Below are 18,630 nucleotides of genomic sequence, written 5' to 3'. Positions count from 1 at the left end.
TCCTTTATGGTGATGATGCGCCTTGACTCAAATGTTCCGGGTGCTGCTTTAAAAAAAACTCTATAACGCCCTCTATCGACTAGGAGGAGTTGTGCTATACATTTTGCGTGGTGTGTCCTATGCACAGAAATACACTGAATGTACCAAACATTAGGAACACCTTCCTAATATTGAGTTAATTCCCCCGTTTGCCCTCAAAACAACCTAAATTAATCAGGGCATGAACTCTTTTATTTATTGTTGTTTATTTTATCAGTTAAGTTGACTGAGAACACATTCTCATTCACAGCAACAACCTGGGGTATAGTAACAGGGGAGAGGAGTGGGGATGAATGAGCCAATTGAAAGCTGCGATGATTAAGTGGCGATGATGGTACGAGGGCTAAAGAGGGGAATTTAGCAACCACCGAGAGTCAGGACACCCGTTTAACGTCCCAACCCGAAAGACGGCACCCTACACAGGGCAATGTCACCAATCACTGACCTGGGGCATTGGGATATTTTTTTTGACAAAGGAAAGAGTGTATCCTACTGGTCCTCCAACACCACTTCATGCAGCATCTGGTCTCCCATCCAGGACCAACCCTGCTTAGCTTCTACAACATCAACAACACAAAGGAGCTGATCATGGACTTCAGCAGACAGCAAAAGGAGCACGCCCCCATCCACATCGATGGGACCCCATTGGAGAAGGTGAAAAGCTTCAAGTTCCTCGGGGTACACATCACTGACAATCTGCACCGCCCGCAACCACAGGGCTCTCCAGAGGGTGGTGCGGTCAGCCCAACGCATCACTGGGAGTACACTGCCTGACCTTCAGGACATCTACAGCACCCGGTGTAACAGGAAGGCCAAGAAGACCATCAAGGACCTCAGCCACCCGAGCCACGGCCTGTTCGCCCCGCTATCATCCAGCGAGTTCAGTACAGGTGCATCAAAGCTGGGACAGAGAGAATGAAAAACAGCTTCTATCTCAAGGCCATCAGACTGTTAAATAGCCATCACGAGCCGGCCTCCACCCAGTACCCTGCCCTGAACTTAGTCACTGTCACTAGCAGGCTACCACCCAGTTACTCAACCCTACACCTTAGAGGTTGCTGCTCTATGTACATAGACGTGGAATACTGCTCACTTTAATAATGTTTACATACTGTTTTACACATTTCATATGTACTGTATATTCTGTATTCTAGTCAAGGCCATCCTATTCAACTAGTGCTGTACATGTACTATTCTATCGACATATTCTTCAGATATACTACATATTCTCTCCACATACTGTCCATAATGTCTATACTCCGGACTCCGATATTGCTCATCCAAATATTTATATATTTCTTAATTCCAATATTTTACTTGTAGATGTGTGTGTATTGTTGTGTATAGTTAGATGTTACTGCACTGTTGGAGCAAGGAACACAAGCATTTTGCTACACCCATAATAACATCTGCTAAATATGTGTATGCAACCAATACAATTTGATTTGATTTGACAAGGTGATGAAAGCATTCCGCAGAGTGCTGCTGGGCCATTTTGACTCGATTGCTTCCCACAGTTGTGTCAAGTTGGCTGGATGTCCTTTGGGTGGTGGACCATTCTTGATACACACAGAACACTGTTGAGCGTGAAACACCCAGCAGCGTTGCAGTTCTTGACTCAAACCGGTGTGCCTGGCACCTACTACTATACCCAGCTCAAAAGCACAATCTTTTGTCTTGCCCATTCACCCTCTGAATGGCACCCAAACACAATTGATGCATCAATTGTCTGAATGCTAAAACATCCTTCTTTAACCTGTCTCCTCCCCTTCATATACACTGATTGGAGTGGATTTAACAAGTGACATCAGTAAGGGATCATAGCTTTCACCTGGATTCACCTGGTGTCATGGAAAGAGCAGGTGTCCTTAATACTCAGTGTAGAATGGATGCATCTCTCTGCAGGCCTACCCACTCAGATTAGAATGAATAATGAACAATGAAGTTGAACGAAAGAAAGAAAGAAAGAAAGAAAGAAAGAAAGAAAGAAAGAAAGAAAGAAAGAAAGACAGACATTTTGGTTCAGAAGAGGAGGACAAAAAAAATGGTGTTCGTGTGTGTGTAGCCATTTTATGTAAAGCTGTGCGTCTTATTTTCTGTTACATGCGGAAATGATCGGAAGAGGTACCGACGTCAGCCCACACTCAATTTGACTGAAGTGCAATACTGTCTAGACCACGTGATTGCAAAATACCAGTTTACAGTATAGTTTACAGTAAGAGATGTCACTTTTTAGGTGGCCGATTAGACAAATTCTAATATTACTTCAAATCTAAACTCTGAGAAATATTGACAGAGGGATTTTACCTGTCAGTATTCTGCATCGCATTTATTCTTTATAACTTGCACAAAGGTCGGTCTGTCTGCGTGGTAACTTTTCCTTATTGCTGACAAAATGTTTTGGTTCTTGGAGGGAACATGCTTTTTACCAACTTTTTTGGGCATCTGGTCATCAAGCACGTTTATTGTTTCCTACCTAATTGCATTGTTCGAGCATGATGTGGATGTTATCTTCCCCTATATAAGGTAAGATTATGAATATTTATCAGCAGCCTGAGCATTTTTATTTTCCACGAACTTGCCGTAATAATAGCGTTTACTTATTATAATTTAAATCAGTGGGGGTATTGGAAATGATGTTTCTTTATTTCCACTCATCAAAACCGGCGGTATTAACGGAAATCATATCGCATTTTGGCAACAAAAATAAATCAGTTTCGTTTTCCCCACCACAAGTTGAATGCTGTATTTGGCTGGTTCCCAGTTCCCAGCTGTGTAGTCTACAGCGTGGGGGCCTGTGAACCCCTTAATGTCCGGTGTGTGTCCTCACTTGACATTTAAACAGCTTTGTTTATTGAGCAGATAGACATTTAACACATATGCAAACTAAACATTACTAGGCATAGATAATGAATAATGGTTTTACTAATTAGCGCTCAATTCAAACGATCAAAGCCCTCTATTCAGTAATATTTTCTGTAGATATACCCGAATTATTTGTTTGTCATCAAATGGTATGGTTTCACAATTGAAATGCAATTTTCTATTTGGTTAATATATTATGCCAATGGTATGATTTTGCTTTGATTACATTTTTTGATTTAATTTAATAACAAATGATATCACTTTCTGTTCAGTTATAATTCAATATGTATAATGATTTTTTTTATATAATGTATAGTTTAAATTAAATCCAAATTATTTAAAAGGACTTCCAGACATGGCATTAATACACACATTAAACTTGAACTATTCTTTCATTAGTGACACTGGGGCTGAACCCCCAGAGAGCTGTGTCTTTGGCTTGATGACGGTCATCACTGCATTTGCAGGTGAGCACAGAAATACACTAAAACCACGAAAGGGCTTTTTGTCTTAGTGTATCGGGATAGTTCAGCCAAATTACATATTTGGTTTCCTTACCCTGGAAACAGTCTATGAACCAACCATGTATGACAGCAATCCATGCTTTGGTTTAGTTTCCTTGGCACTGTTTCCACATGCTAATGTCATGGGACGATATTAGCATTTTTTCATGTATCATGTTCAAATCATCTATAAGTGAATTTGTTGAGCTTCACACTTAGTTTTAGATACTTCTGGATGATTTGGACATGACACCGGAAAAATACTAATATTGGTCCCATGATTTGAATGGGATTTGTGCCACAAATGCTAAAACATTAGCATGTGGAAACGGTGCTAGAGGAACTAAACCAAAGCATGATTTGCTGTCATACCTTGTCCATAGACTGCTTACAAGGTAAGGAAACCAATGTGTTATTTTGTCATTTGGGTGAACAATCCCTGTGAGAAACTCCAATGGGTTTTTCCAGGTCAGAGACAATGCCAAGAGCTTTATTCACACTTCCCATTTTTTAGAAAATGAAAGCAGAAATGCATGGTCAGACGGGGATAAATGGTATGATATTCTATTATTAGGTTTCACTTCACTATGTTTGTCTTTCTTTTTTACCTATTTTTTAAGGTGCAAATAAATAAATATTGCAGCAGGTTTTTACATATACCTACAATAGCCTACTGTGAGCTTATACTGTCTAAATGTGAAAAGTGCTAATAAAAACGTTCACTCCATGTGCCATGACAATTCCTCTACAGGTATGGCCACCATGTATGCCAGATACAAGTTTGTGGAGAAGCTCAATGAGACAGCAGGTGGTGTGCCCCCAATACTGAACCAGGCTGCTTTCTGGATTGGAATGCTTTCTTGTTTGGGGATGTGTTTTGTCGCTACTTTCCAGGTAGGTTGCCACGGTGCACAAACGTCAGTTCAACAACTAATTTTTATTCACATTTGGCTGAGTTGTCAACTGACTTGAATTCAACAAAAAATGTCACCATCCCATTGGGCACAGAAGTCCATTCAATTTGCCTATTCAACTTTGATTCAACCAGTGTGTGCCCAGTAGGATGTAATTGGATTTAAGATAAAAGTTGGGTGAAATCCAATCAGTTTTCCATGTTTATTCAATATCATCACATTGAATTTCATTATTTAAAATTATATGTAAACAACATTGATTAAACCAGTTTTTGCCAAGTGGGTTGTCACCCCTTTAGTGAGAAGATGGGGGGGGGGGGGGTTACCATTAAGTGACAGTGTGATATTATATACATGATCTCTCTGGCATGTTATTTTTCCCCAGGAGACAACGATTACGATAGTTCATGATGCAGGTGCAATACTCTTCTTCGTTTCTGGTGTTCTGTACACCATCCTCCAGTCCATCATATCCTATATGGCCTTCCCCTATGGGTGTTCCTTGGCCTTGTGTCGTGTGCGCACAGGAATTGCAACCATCGCCTTCCTGGCAGTTTTCCCCAGTATCCTTGAAAACAATAGTAACCCTGATCGATTTTAATCATGAATGATCATTGTTTTATCAAAGAAAATAACTCCTTCATTTACCATCCAGCTGTTGTCTGTGCTGTCTTCGTGACACAAACCACACTGCATAGAAAAACAGAAGACGAGGTACAGTATGAGCACATCTTTACCAAGAACACCACTCACAAACAACAAAGATGGACGATATTCTGGATCCATATAGGCTTCATAGGCCAGAGAATCTATACGTGACAATATCAGTCTCTATCTGACTCTCCCCGTCATTACAGGACTATGTGTTCCATCTGGTGAGTGCTGTGAGTGAGTGGATCGTGGCCTTCAGCTTCATCTTCTTCTTCTTCACCTACATCCACGACTTTAAAGTGAGTTTTCAGTCACCGCTCTGTCATTGTGGTGGGAATGATTCTCCTTTTCTTCTCCTTTGTTTGAGTGTTTTTATTTCTCTTTGTCCTGTTTCTTACAGAAGTTTACTCTGAAGCTGAGAACACAGTTTGTGGACTATTCCTGATGAAGCATTGATTTGAACCTTTTAATCTAAAATATTTACAAAATCAAATGTATTTTTTCTACTTTTATAAAGCAAATGGATATGAGATTATCTGAATGGTATGATTTATTTTTTTATACTGTATCCATTGCAACATAGCCTCAGTCTTAGCGGTTATCCACAAAACAAACACATCCTGTGACATCCTGGGTTAACGAAAGCGTTAACCCATTGTTCATCCTCTGGTGGTACATAGGTCAGTATTGCGCAAGAAAATCACAAGATCAAGTTGATATAGAAACTTAATTTCACCCATCACCAGTTTATGGATAGAGGCTGTATGTACTCTTACCTACTCCAATGTTAATCGTTTGATACTACTATGTACATATTTTTCTAGTTAGGTATTTTGCTCAAGAAATGCCTCAATACCATGAGAAAGAGGTTATCTATGGTATACCTTTGTAATAAAGTAACTCGGAATACATACAGGGCTACTGTATGTCTGACGTATTTCTATGTTACAAACACAGTGTTTGAATAAGGCGGCCACATATCTTAAGCCAAAATGTGTTATTTATTTTTCAGGCTAAACTGCATAAACACTACAGGCCATACTTGTGAACGTTAGAAAAAGTTTCAGTTCAAGGTTGAGTTTAAGCATCAGCCAATGAATCTCTTTGACATAGTGGCAAGTGATCAACGTCTACATATTACCTGTTCCCATTACATACAGTAAGTTTGCACGTTTTGCACTATGCTAACCTCACCAGGTGGCTGTGATAGTTTCCTGTAGGACATTCCCAATCAGCCAATTCAAATCGTTGATGGAGTTGGACGTGTTCCAACACTTGTTCATGGAAGTGTCCTTAACAGAAGTACAACAGCACTTACTGATAATCAAAGAAACTACATCACAAGTGTTTGACTGACTGGTCAAATTGCTCTCTGTGTAGATTTGTGGCAAGGGCTCAAATCTCACTCAAGTTCTTGTCCGCCTTTGAAATGTAGCATTACATTTATTGGGTTAGCGTGTTGAGAATGGACATAGCCTACAGCCAACAGCTTGAAAAGGAATATGAATAATAATAATTAATAATTCATGATTGCACTCTCCTTATCATCCTACAGGTGGCTCTATGGCAGTTATTTAAAATAAGTTTGTCATGATTCCAGACTCGAGCCCACGCTACAGTCTTTAATTAACAGAGGAAGACACTTGACTGTATCCGTATCAGATTGGGAATTATTTATATTTGAAAAGGTCATCTAACTCTCTGGTTCGCATTTTATGTACTATAGGAACTCAATAATATAGCTATAGCCTACATTCATTCACATCAGTTAGTATCCGCCTTTTGCTATATAACCTATTAATGCACATGTAACTTTGTATGGTATACTTCAATTAGACAATGTTTGCGGTAGGCTATTTGTGAAATCGATGAATTTAATGTAAAAATGCAGACCGGCACATAGGCTACTGGCACTGCTACATACATAATCATCACGACTATAGTGTAGGCCAGTGGCGCAACCTTCACTGTATCACATGTATCCCCCACATTCTGAAATTTCCTTTTTGCCCCACCGTCTGTCACATGAGTATCCCCCTGGTGGCTGACCTGCTGTACACCACAATATATATTATGTCCCCCTCCACTTCGAAAAGCAATGTTGCGTCCCTGGTATAGGCTAGATTACATACATGTGTAGCAGTGGAGCCTCCTCGGAGGAGGAAGGGGAGGACCATTTCAAAAGTTAGAATTTTGAGTGAAAACTACTCAATATAATCACGTCACCACATAATTGAGACTATTTTGCAAAGGTCTACAGTAGCCTCAACAGCAAAACCTAGGAGGTTCACGGTTCTCACCCCCTTCCATAGACCTACACAGTAATGACAACTTCCGGAGGATGTCATTGCAACATAACCTCAGTCTTAACAGTTAACCACAAAACAAAACATATCCTGTGACCAGCAATTCGAGAATTTATTGGGTTAAGGAAATATGTAACCCATTGTTCATCAGCCAGGTGGTACAAAGGTCAGTATTGCGCAAGAAAATCACAAGATATAGAAACTTAATTTCACCCATCACAAGTTTATGGAAAGAGGCTGTATGTACACTTACCTACTCCAATGTTTTATATTAGAATGGGTATTTTGCTCAAGAAAAACTCTCATGGTATTGAGGCATATCTATGGTATACCTTTGTAATAAAGTAACTCAAAATACATACAGGGCTACTGTATGTGTGAAGTACTTCTATGTTCCAAACACAAAACCCAAATAGTGTTTGAATAAAATGATGTCCACATATCTTGAGGCAAAATGTGTTCTTTATTTTTCAGGCTAAACGGCGTAAACACTCAGATATCAATGCTGCTTGTCTTGCGCTTGTGAACAAAGTGCTTTCCAGTCTAACACCGCTCCATCTACCCTCTTCCATAATCAATTGAAAAACTCCCATCACTGCAGTGTTCTGTCCAGAGACGACTACAAACAATGTGAATATGATTTGGATCTCTGAGCACTTGGATAAAAAGGGATGTAGTATAAAACTATTGGACTTAAAGGCCAAGGCATAATGCCTTCACAACAGTGGGAATCAAGGGCCTGAAAGGCTTGCTAACATGGTTAGTCACACATGGTTAAATCTGGGATTGAGATGCATCATTTTAGAAGATTGAGGTGAATTCCCATTAGGTATTACTGTTAATTTAGTCTACACGCTACCATTGCAATTGACACATTGCTCACAACTAGTGGTGTTTTTTTTCCATGATATATTTCTCCAAAAGTGCAATTTCCTTAATTTGTTCTTCACATTGTTCCTGGAGTGAACAGTTACAGTTCACAGCTTAATGTCTCAATTAAAAGTGACGAATCGGCCAGAGAACAGTCCTCAACATTTCTGTAGGACATCCTTCATACAGCAGTTGTAGTGTAAAATAGTACCCATCAAATGTTCTCACAAAAATGATTATGGACATGAGATACAACATATCACCCTCTCACAAGTGTAACATGCAGACATTACTGTCAAAATAAAACAAATGTGACTAAAGCACAATTACATTTTTGTCTTTTAGCAGACACTTATCCAGAGTGACTTACAGGGGCAATAAGTGCCTTGCTCAAAGGCAAAAAGATTTTTCACCTAATCGACTCGGGGACTCCAACCAGCAACATTCCGCTTACTGACCCAACTCTCTCAACCGCTAGGCTACCTGCTGCCCCACAATCTCTTTCAGGCATTGGAATGTTCACATGATATTGACAAAGGGGCAGAGGCATGTTGGCCCAGTGCAGTCTAAAGAAAATAATGATCAATTACTAATCGATTATCTGGTTGATACTTTCCATGGTTGTCATTCCATCTGTTTTACTGCTAAACGACATAAAGAAACACCCTGTCCATGACCAATCAAATGTTTCAGGAGAAGAAATGGAAACAAAAATATAACATCCACACGATCAGCGGCTGACCTGGATACAGACATTATCAACTGTCTCGTTTACATTCACTCAATCTACAATGCATTTCAGATACTTAATCTGCCTGCTTTTGTAAGTCCCATGCATCCCTGGAGATCATCCACAGAAGTGGGACTTTGTCTGGTAGCACTGTAGTTCTGCCTGTCAAGCACACACTGGCATCTAGTCCTTCTGTGCCCCTGCAGCAGCACAGTGGAAAAGGCCTGGCGCACAGGTGACAGGGAAGGAAGTTCCCTATAGGCAGCTTCATGGCTAAGACAGCAGATCAATCGCTGAAAGATGACTCACTGCCATCGTCACCGTCATCATCTTGATCTAGTGTGTTCTTTTTGACGGCATCAGGCACAGGTGCATCGGGTGTGCTGCAAACAGAAACATGTAGGAATCGCCATTGTTACTTCGAATACATGTAGGACCACCATTTTATGACATCAGAAAGATTCAGATGTGGGGTATAAATCAAAACGTATTGGTTTACGAGGTATGAGAATACAGATATTACTAAGACGTAATGTAAGCACACTCACTCAAGCAGGTTGGGATCCAAACCTTCCTGGACCATTTTATTCTTTATCGCCATAACTGGAACACCCTGTTTTTGAATAGTTTTCTAAATTACGGATTTCATTGAACAGATGTCATATTCTGTAGAAATGTGAAAATGTAGAGAGACCCACCACTTGCACCATCTTGAGATATCTGGCATAGCGTGGGTCCTTGGCCACAGTCATCCTACGGTCTCCTGCTGCCTCCGCTGCTCTTGGGTCTGGTATGTTTGGAGAGGCCTACAAGGAGAGTCAACACTGCAATTCAGTATTTCCATCATGCACAAATATACTAAGTCTTTAAGTTATTGTTCCATCAACATGGATATGTTGAAATCCCAGGAGGTTGGTGGCACCTTAACTGGGGAGGACAGGCTCGTGGTAACGGCTGGAGCGAAATCAGTGGAATGGTATCAAATACATCAAACATGGTTTCCAGGTGTTTGATGCCGTTCCATTTTCTCCCATTCTCCCTTCCAGATTTTCTCAAGTTCTGTTAAGTTAGATGGGGAGTGGCGGTGAACCGCAATCTTCACGTCTTTCCACAGATGTAATGGTATTCAAGTCTCGTCTTTGGCTGGGCCACTCAAGTACTTGGACTGTATGCTTAGGGTCATTGACCTGTTGGAACGTAAATCGTTGCCCCAGTCTAAGGCCGTTTGCAGGTCGTCCACCATGCTTCACAGTAGGGATGGTGTTAGACAGGTGATGAGCTGTGCCTGGTTCACTCCAGACATAGCGCTTTGCATTTAGGCCAAATAGTTACATTTGTCTCAGATCACATAATCTTTAATCTTATGACTGCAGTCTTTCAGGTGCCTTTTTGCAAACTCAAGGTGTGCTGTCATGTGCCTTTTTCTCAGGAGTGGCTTCCGTCTGGCCAGATTGGTGAAGTGCTGTAGAGACTTGTCCTTCTGACAAGTTCTCCCATCTCAAGCAAGGAACTATGTAGTTCTAGCAGCGTTGTCATTTGGTTCTTGTGACCTCCCTGGCCAAGGTCCTCCTTGCCCGTTTGGTCGGACGACCAGCTCTAGGCAGAGTCTTGGTAGTTCCATATTTTTTAAATTTCCCAATTATGGAGACCACTGTACTGTTGAAAACTTTCGACACTCTAGAAACAGTTTCATACCCTTCCCCAGATATATGACTCATCACAATTATATCTTGGAGCTCTATGGACTTCATGGTACAGTTCCTGCTCTGACATGCACTGTCAAATGTTGACCCTTACATAGACAGGTGTGTTTCTTTCTAAATCACGTCCAAACAATTCAATTGGCCGCAGGTGGACTCCAATCAAGTTACTGCCATCTCAAGGATTGGCTGCACCGGAGCTCAATTTGGAGTGTCATAGCAAAAGGGGGAGAATACTTACGTAAATGAGATATTTCTGTATTAAATTTCCAATAAATTATCAAACATTTCCAAAAACATGTTTTCACTTTGTCATTATGGAGTATTGTGTGTAGGTGCATGAGAATTTGTATTTTATTAAATCCATTTGGAATTCAAGCTGTAACACAAAATGTGAAATAAGTCAAGATGTATGAATACTTTCTGAAGGCAATGTACGTGTGTGGAGGGGGGTACCTCAGGAGGTTGCAATGGCACAGCCACAGCTATAGGGGTCTCTGGTTGACTTGGGACCAGGACTGGACCGTTGACTTCCGTAGCTGGCCGCTGACCAACACCCTCCACCCTGACATCCTCCAAACCAGGAATAGAGGATAGCTACATAGAACAAAATCAGCACGTACTGACATTATCATATTGGTATGCCCAGAGCAGCAAAGCACATAATACAACAACAAAGTAATACAACAACAAAGACATAGTAAAGTCCCATCGTATTGTATACAAAACACATACAGGAGCTGGGTTACCTACCTTTGCTTCCAAAATGCTGAGGGTAGTTTCAATCTGCTGTATCCGAAGAGATATGCATGCAAGTTTCTCTTCGCAAACTGTCGAAAAACGATTGAGGAACCGAACAGTGTGCACAATGAACTGGTTGAGATAGGCAACGACTCTCCTCTGTTGTATGGCTGGGACCTGTGACCATATCATTCAGTATCATGGAAAAACTGCAATGTTTATTTACTTACAGAGATGGGGAGTTCAAACACATTTACTACACATACTCATTAGATACAACAATTACTTGATTACATTATTTGGCTGGGAGTCATTCAGCTTGTTAACAAAACAAGCTAAAGCTATCAAGGCTAATTTAGCTACAGTAGCCACCAAGATATCTTCGGCTACGGAAAACACTCACCTTGGTCAGATCTATTCCCGATCCCACAATCGGTAAACCGTCCTCGTCCATGTTTTTATCGTTTTGGCAAACTATCGGTTAACTCGCGATTACTTTGTTTAATAGTAATATTTTACTGACAATCTGCAAAAGAGAGATGGGAATTGTAATACGCTTCATGTGACTTCACAGTGATCCAAAACGGACGTCATTGTTATTCTGCTCTTCCGGGTATATCAGCCAATGAGGTGCTTAGTTTTTCTTCTTCTTTATTGGAAATCAAAATGAACCCAAGGTTGAAGGTGCATACCTCCATCACCTGAACTGGAGGGTTAACAGTTCATTGCCACAAATGCAGTGTGTTCAATGCACCACAAGGAGGGAGTACAGTATAATGGTTAATAAATGTGCAGCGTCTCAAAACAAGCCCCAATTATGTTGATCCAAGGATGACTTAGTTACCGTAATATGGTTTGCAGAGATGATGAGTTAATGGATAAAGCCGTCAACACAAATTATTTGACAACTTCATTTTGATGATGATTCAGATGCTATAGTCTTTTGGAGACAACCCACAATGTGAGTTGCTTTGGATCATGCCTGATTAGTTGTGAACTATTACTACATAGGAGAGCAGCAGAACCAATGAAAAACAAAACACAGGAAACCAAAAATGCTTTCCAACTTGACCTCAATCTGAACTAGATTCCAACCGTTTGATTTGAATGGACTTGTCTGAAATAAGAGCCCCTTAAACTTGATGTCAGCCAGAAATGAAACCCTCTAACCTGACCTAAGAGCAAACTGAAGCCATAGCCCATGCCTAGTACTGCCCACCTGATCGTAAACAAGTCTGAAAGCCCAGTCCATGCCAATTCAACCTAGTTCAACAGGCAGGAAGAGTCTCTGCCCAGTATCAAACAAAATTGTTATGATGCTTCTACACCTGCATTGCTTGCTGTTTGTGGTTTTAGGATGAGTTTCTGTATAGCACTATGAGATATCAGCTGATGTAAGAATGGCTTTATAAATACATTTGATTTGATTTGATTTATGAAGAACTCAACAAAAAAATTAAGCTGACCTCCTGAGTCAGACCCTATCCAGAGAGTGTTGGGAGCAGATCACTTTTTAAACCAGCAGCATATTGATTTATATGGGACTGTAATTGCTTCAGTGTGTCCTGGATGACTCCCCCATAATTGAGGCCTGGCAGAGCCTCTTCCCTGGACATACTCTGAGCCAGGCAGCGGGCAGAGGAGTACCGCACCCACTCCCCTCCCCTCCCCTACCCTCCGCCAGTGAGTGAGCAGTGGATGGTTACCCCCTTACCCCCAAGCCACTCTATCATATCGTGAGGAGTGAACTGCTCTGTCAGAGCTTCCTGTGCTTGGCCCTCCTATATTGAACATAATAAACGGCTCCCTATCCACCGGATGTGTACCAAACTTACTAAAAGTGTCAGTAATAAAGCCTCTCTTGAAAAAGCCAATCCTTGACCCAGAAAATATAAAAACTATCTGCCTATATCGAATCTCCCATTCCTCTCAAAAATGTTAGAAAAAACTGTTGAACAGCAACTCACTGCCTTCCTGAAGACAAACAATGTATACAAAACGCTTCAGTCTGGTTTTAGACCCCATCATAGCACTGAGACTGCACTCATGAAGAGGGTAAATTACCTTTTAATGGCGTTAGACCAAGGCTCTGCATCTGTCCTCGTGCTCCTAGACCTTAGTGCTGTTTTTGACACCATTGATCATTACAGTCTTTTGGAGAGATTGGAAACCCAAATTGGTCTACACGGACAAGTTCTGGCCTGGTTTAGATCTTATCCGTTGGAAAGACATCAATTTGTCTCTGTGGATGGTTTGTCCTCTGACACATCAACTGTATGTTTCGGTGTTCCTCAAGGTTCCGTTTTAGGACTACTGTAGTTTCCACTATATATTTTAACTCTTGGTGATGTAATTCGGAAACATAATGTTAACCTTCACTGCTATGTGGACAATACACAGCTGTACATTTCAATGAAACATGGTGAAGCCCCAAAATTGCCCTCCCTGGAAGCCTGTGTTTCAGACATAAAAGGAAGTGGATGGCGGCAAATGTTTTACTTTTAAACATGGACAAAACCGAGATGCTAGTTCTAGGTCCCAAGAAACAAAGAGATATTCTGTTGGATCTGACAATTAATCTTGATGGTTGTACAGTCGTCTCAAATAAAACTGTGAAGGACCTCGGCGTTACTCTGGACCCTGATCTTTCTTTTGATGAACATATCAAAACTATTTCAAGGACAGCTTTATTCCATCTTCGTAACATTACAAAAATTAGAAATGTTCTGTCCAAAAATTATGCAGAAATGTTAATCCATGCTTTTGTCACTTCTAGATTAAACTTCTGCAGTGCTCAACTTTCCGGCTACCCAGATAAAGCACAAAATAAACTTCAGTTAGTGCTAAACATGGCTGCTAGAATCTTGACTAGAACCAAAAAAATTGATATTACTCCAATACTAGTGTCTTTACACTGACTTCCTGTATAGGCTAGGGCTGATTTCAAGGTTTTACTGCTAATCTACAAAGCATTACGTGGGCTTGCTCCTACCTATCTCTCAGATTTGGTCCTGCCGTACATACCTACACGTACACTATGGTCACAAGACGCAGGCCTCCTTATTGTCCCTAGAATTTCTAAGCATATAGCTAGAGGCAGGGCTTTCTCCTATAGAGCTAAATTTTTATGGAATGGTCTGCCTATCCATGTGAGAGACGCAGACTCGGTCTCAACCTTTAAGTCTTTATTGAAGACTCATCTCTTCAGTAGGTCCTATGACTGAGTGTAGTCTGGCCCAGGGGTGTGAAGGTGAACGGAAAGACCTTGGAGCAACGAACCGCCCTTGCTGTCTCTGCCTGGCCGGTTCCCCTCTCTCCACCAGGATTCTCTGCCTCTAACCCTATTATGGGGACTGAGTCACTGGCTTACGGGTGCTGTTCCATCCCGTCCCTAGGAAGGGTGCGTCACTTGAGTGGGTTGAGTCACTGACGTGATCTTCCTGTCCGGGTTTGGCGCCCCCCTCGGGTTCGTGCCGTGGGGGAGATCTTCGTGGGCTATACTCAGCCTTGTCTCAGGGTAGTAAGTTAGTGGTTTGAAGATATCCCTATTGTGGTGTGGGAGCTGTACTTTGACAAAGTGGGTAGGGTTATATCCTGCCTGGTTGGCCCCGTCCGGGGGTATTGTCGGGCGGGGCCACAGTGTCTCCCGACCCCTCTTGTCTCAGCCTCCAGTATTTATGCTGCAATAGTTTATGTGTTGGGGGGGCTAGGGTCAGTCTGTTATGTCTGGAGTATTTCTCCTGTCTTATCCGGTGTCCGGTGTGAATTTAAGTATGCTCCCTCTAATTCTCTCTCACTCCCTCTCCCCCCTCCCAGAGGACCTGAGCCCTCGGACCATGTCTCAGGACTACCTGGCCTGATGACTCCTTGCTGTCCCCAGTCCACCTGGTCATGCTGCTGCTCCAGTTTCAACTGTTCTGCCTGTGGCTATGGAACCCTGACCTGTTCACCGGACCTGCTACCTTGTCCCGGGCCTGCTGTTTTCGACTCTCTCTCTCTACCGCACCTGCTGTCTCTAACTCTGAATGCTCGGCTATGAAAAGCCAACAGACATTTACTCCTGAGTTACTGACCTGTTGCATCCTCTACAACCACTGTGATTATTATTTGACCTTGCTGGTCATCTATGAATGTTTGAACATCTTGGCCATGTACTGTTATATTCTCAACCCGGCACAGCCAGAAGAGGACTGGCCACCCCTCAGAGCCTGGTTCCTCTCTAGGTTTCTGCCTTTCTAGGGAGTTTTTCCTAGCCAACGTGCTTCTACATCTGCATTGCTTGCTGTTTGGGGTTTTAGGCTGGGTTTCTGTATAGCACTTTGTGACATCGGCTGATGTAAAAAGGGCTTTATAAACATATTTGATTGAGAGCTTCCCATACATGTTTCACACAAACACGTTCAACACGTTGCTGACAGGGATTTCTGCAGGAGGGAGTACTTCTCTACAGGGATACTTACAGAATTAACAGGTTTCTTACTTAGAGGGGTCCTCTGAGAGTGTAGTGTGGTGGGGCATAGACAGCTTACGGTAATTAAAAAGCTATGTTTCTCAGGGTTTTTCCTACATCAAGAGCACTCGCTGAACTACTGGCAACTTGTGCATACTTGAATTGTATTGGTATGATTGCATCACCCAGGATTTGCATAGTGTTCACTGTTTTGACAGAATCCTGTGTCTGTAAGCACGTTGACACTGTGGAACTTTCCTAAAAGACAGAGTTTGGGAATTTTGACAATGATTAAATAATGACAGCATTATTAAACATTGATAATAAATACATGGCTCTTAATAATAGAACTGCAATCCTGCAAGTTGAGAAATAGCTTTCTCCTGTATCACAATTCCCATAGATGACTGTAGTCACTACTTGACCTGATACACTGGTAGCTTGGTAATATTTGCTTTGATAACAAGATTTCTGAATGTCTTCTGAGTAGGGTTTTATAATTCCAGGAACTTTCAATAAATTCCTTGGTTCTTCAGAAATCCTGGTTGGAGGATTACGGACTTCCTGCTTATTCCCTCCTGACTCCAGGAATCCTCTGACCAGAATTTTCAGAAAACCAGGGAATTTATTGAAAGTTCGTGGAATTTGGCAACCCTACTTCTGAGCACACAAGGCTATTTCTGCAAACGTTCTCTTACTGGAATCCAGCATGTTCATCAATCTGACACAGATAGTTAAACTATCATAGAACAGTATTTAAATTGGGATTTGATCATCAACAGGCGCCATGGAATTTCCTGCCCACTTCACCGAAACATTTGTGACCCCTACATGTTGCTGCGGCAACGGCAAGTATCAAAACAAGCACCCCTCTCGCTCTGCTGCTCCATGACGCACCTTTATTTCTTCCATATGAACAGACATGGTATGGCACCGAAATATGTTTTTGATAACACATGCACACACATCAGCACACCCCTCTTTTTCAATGAAACCCACTCCACATCACTGAGTAGATTAAATACTGGGATAAAAAAACGAACTTACCCCATCTCTCACACAATGAATAGCTTAGTTTGCCTAGTTCATATGAATATTTTTGGGTTGAAATCACTGATCAGAAAAGAACAGCCTAACTCACAAGAGCCATCTCAAACTAATCAAGAGGGAATAGTTCACCCCAATTAAGATCAATGCTATGAAGGAGTAGAATGAAACAGGGTTGAGAGCACAGAGTCTAACTGCTCTCTCAGCCCCCTGTGTGTCCTCATGTGAACTTAAAATGCTTATCTTTCTCATATACTCATCTGTATGCTGGACCATTGTATTTACCTCTGGCCTGGCTGTTTGGCAGGTCAGTCCAGACAGAGGACGCTGTCAGCACCTCTTCCCTGTCCAGAATCCCTGTGAGTGAAAACAAGCCTTTTCCTGGTCAATGAGTTCAAGGGGGCGGAAGAGACAGAGAGAGAGAGACAGAGAAAGAGAGAGAGAGAGGAGAGCGAGGGAGAGAGAGAGAGAGAGAGAGAGGGACAGGGCAAGAGAGAGAGAGAGAGAGAGAGAGAGAGAAGGGCAGACAGACAGAAAGAAAGGGAGAATAAGAGAGGCAGAGAATAAGAGACAGAGAGTGAGAGAGAGAGAGAGAGAGAGAGATAGAGAGAGAGAGAGAGAGAGAGAGAGAGAGAGAGAGAGAGAGAGAGAGAGCTGGCAGAGGTACAACCCTGAATGCTGCATATTGGAGTGGGCAGGAGAAGGTCAGTCTACTACTGCATTGGGGGATAATCAGACAAGAAGAGGCCATCATTATAGCCATACCCCAGTAGTAATGATAACAGTAATATTTGTCATAATTCATGGAAGTGGGACTTATAATCACCTGAGAAGATGGTTGCCAAATTAGATAAGCTTTTCATCAGAAAACACTGATTTATAGCGAGGTTTCTGTACGTTTCTTAGAACCAGAGGAGTTTTATTTTGATTTCCCTGATTTGACAAGGTCAGCTCAAGCAGCTTTGTCTTTAATTAGGGGTGCATCATTGTTTACTATTATATGGTTACTCGTTACCACGACACAATACACAGCAGGGAGTGAAAATGTGTATGGTGCATTGTGCTCCTGTTTTGTGCCATTCAGCATATTGGATGATAATGCCCCAATGTTATGAACTGAAGACAGAGACAATGACTTAATGGTTATGACAATGCACCCAATCTGCTGGAGCTGTAGCTAAGCCAGGGGCAGGGAGGACCTTTGGAGGCAGTAGGCTTTGGGGTGGATAGGATGTTGGTCTTGATCATAGTTATCGAGGCATCTTGAAACCTTTTATATTCCCTGCTGGGCTCATCCACTTAACACTGGTAATAGTTTTATGCATAACATATTGCATTGGGTGAAAACTGTATATGAATGTAGTCACTATCTGCCCATGTTAGGTTTAAATAGGTGAATTGAATGTCCTCATACACCCTGTGACGTCTTTGAATGTGCTTGCATGTTATGACCCACTTTGGTGGCATTATAAGGTGTCATCTTTGCCTGTTTGTGTCCACTCACTGCCTTCTCTGGATGCGTCCTTGATTATGTGATGCGCTGACACTGTCTGAGCTAACTGGAGCTGTGCTGCTGATGTCCTGCTTTATGATTGGGTCAGCACTGATCTCCTGTTTAGTGATTGGATCAGTGCTGGCGAAATCAACCCTCTTTAAGCCCTGGGACAATTAGGCAGTGGTCTTTCAAAACACTGCCCTTTATTGGAAAAAAGAGGATTGTCCTATTCAAGGGCATACATCTTTTCCATGGAAAGGGTGCTGTTGTCAACAGATACTGGGACACATGTCAATTCAAGGGGAGAGCAAGGTGCAGA

At 41.9% G+C, this 18,630-nt stretch overlaps 2 protein-coding genes across 3 annotated transcripts; one reads left to right on the top strand and one right to left on the bottom strand.

Moving 5' to 3' along the window:
* Positions 1-2,047: 2,047 nt before the first annotated feature.
* Positions 2,048-7,733, top strand: LOC139378557 (DNA damage-regulated autophagy modulator protein 1-like). The gene is made up of 7 exons (XM_071120834.1): positions 2,048-2,565; positions 3,304-3,371; positions 4,159-4,301; positions 4,707-4,884; positions 4,977-5,035; positions 5,179-5,271; positions 5,373-7,733. The coding sequence occupies exons 1-7, from the start codon at positions 2,435-2,437 to the stop codon at positions 5,415-5,417; spliced, it is 717 nt and encodes a 238-aa protein (XP_070976935.1). The 5' UTR covers positions 2,048-2,434; the 3' UTR covers positions 5,418-7,733.
* LOC139378556 (WASH complex subunit 3) lies at positions 4,907-11,939 on the bottom strand. 2 transcript variants are annotated; one of them, XM_071120832.1, is made up of 7 exons: positions 11,723-11,908; positions 11,332-11,496; positions 11,035-11,175; positions 9,577-9,684; positions 9,427-9,491; positions 9,188-9,261; positions 4,907-5,011 (listed from the first exon to the last, which is right to left on the bottom strand). In XM_071120832.1, the coding sequence occupies exons 1-7, from the start codon at positions 11,771-11,773 to the stop codon at positions 4,962-4,964; spliced, it is 654 nt and encodes a 217-aa protein (XP_070976933.1). In that variant the 5' UTR covers positions 11,774-11,908; the 3' UTR covers positions 4,907-4,961. The 2 variants fall into 2 exon arrangements, with proteins under 2 accessions (XP_070976933.1, XP_070976934.1); XM_071120833.1 differs by lacking the exon at positions 4,907-5,011 and having other exon boundaries at positions 7,723-9,261; positions 11,723-11,939.
* Between the last annotated feature and the right edge of the window lie 6,691 nt (positions 11,940-18,630).

The sequence above is a fragment of the Oncorhynchus clarkii genome, chromosome 21 (genome assembly GCF_045791955.1).
Source record: "Oncorhynchus clarkii lewisi isolate Uvic-CL-2024 chromosome 21, UVic_Ocla_1.0, whole genome shotgun sequence".
Lineage (NCBI taxonomy): Eukaryota > Metazoa > Chordata > Actinopteri > Salmoniformes > Salmonidae > Oncorhynchus > Oncorhynchus clarkii.
The sequence above is the reverse complement of the archived record's forward strand: the minus strand, read 5'-3'. Positions and strand labels throughout refer to the sequence as shown.

Excerpts from the sequence above, each read along its gene's own strand:
- LOC139378557 (XM_071120834.1), top strand. The coding sequence starts at position 2,435 with ATGTTTTGGTTCTTGGAGGGAACATGCTTTTTACCAACTTTTTTGGGC. Across the intron at positions 3,372-4,158 it reads GGTCATCACTGCATTTGCAG|GTATGGCCACCATGTATGCC; the intron begins GTGAGCACAGAA and ends ATTCCTCTACAG. Across the intron at positions 4,302-4,706 it reads GTTTTGTCGCTACTTTCCAG|GAGACAACGATTACGATAGT; the intron begins GTAGGTTGCCAC and ends ATTTTTCCCCAG.
- LOC139378556 (XM_071120832.1), bottom strand. The coding sequence starts at position 11,773 with ATGGACGAGGACGGTTTACCGATTGTGGGATCGGGAATAGATCTGACC. Across the intron at positions 11,176-11,331 it reads TCAGCATTTTGGAAGCAAAG|CTATCCTCTATTCCTGGTTT; the intron begins GTAGGTAACCCA and ends TGTTCTATGTAG. Across the intron at positions 9,685-11,034 it reads TGCCATTGCAACCTCCTGAG|GCCTCTCCAAACATACCAGA; the intron begins GTACCCCCCTCC and ends CTCTCCTTGTAG.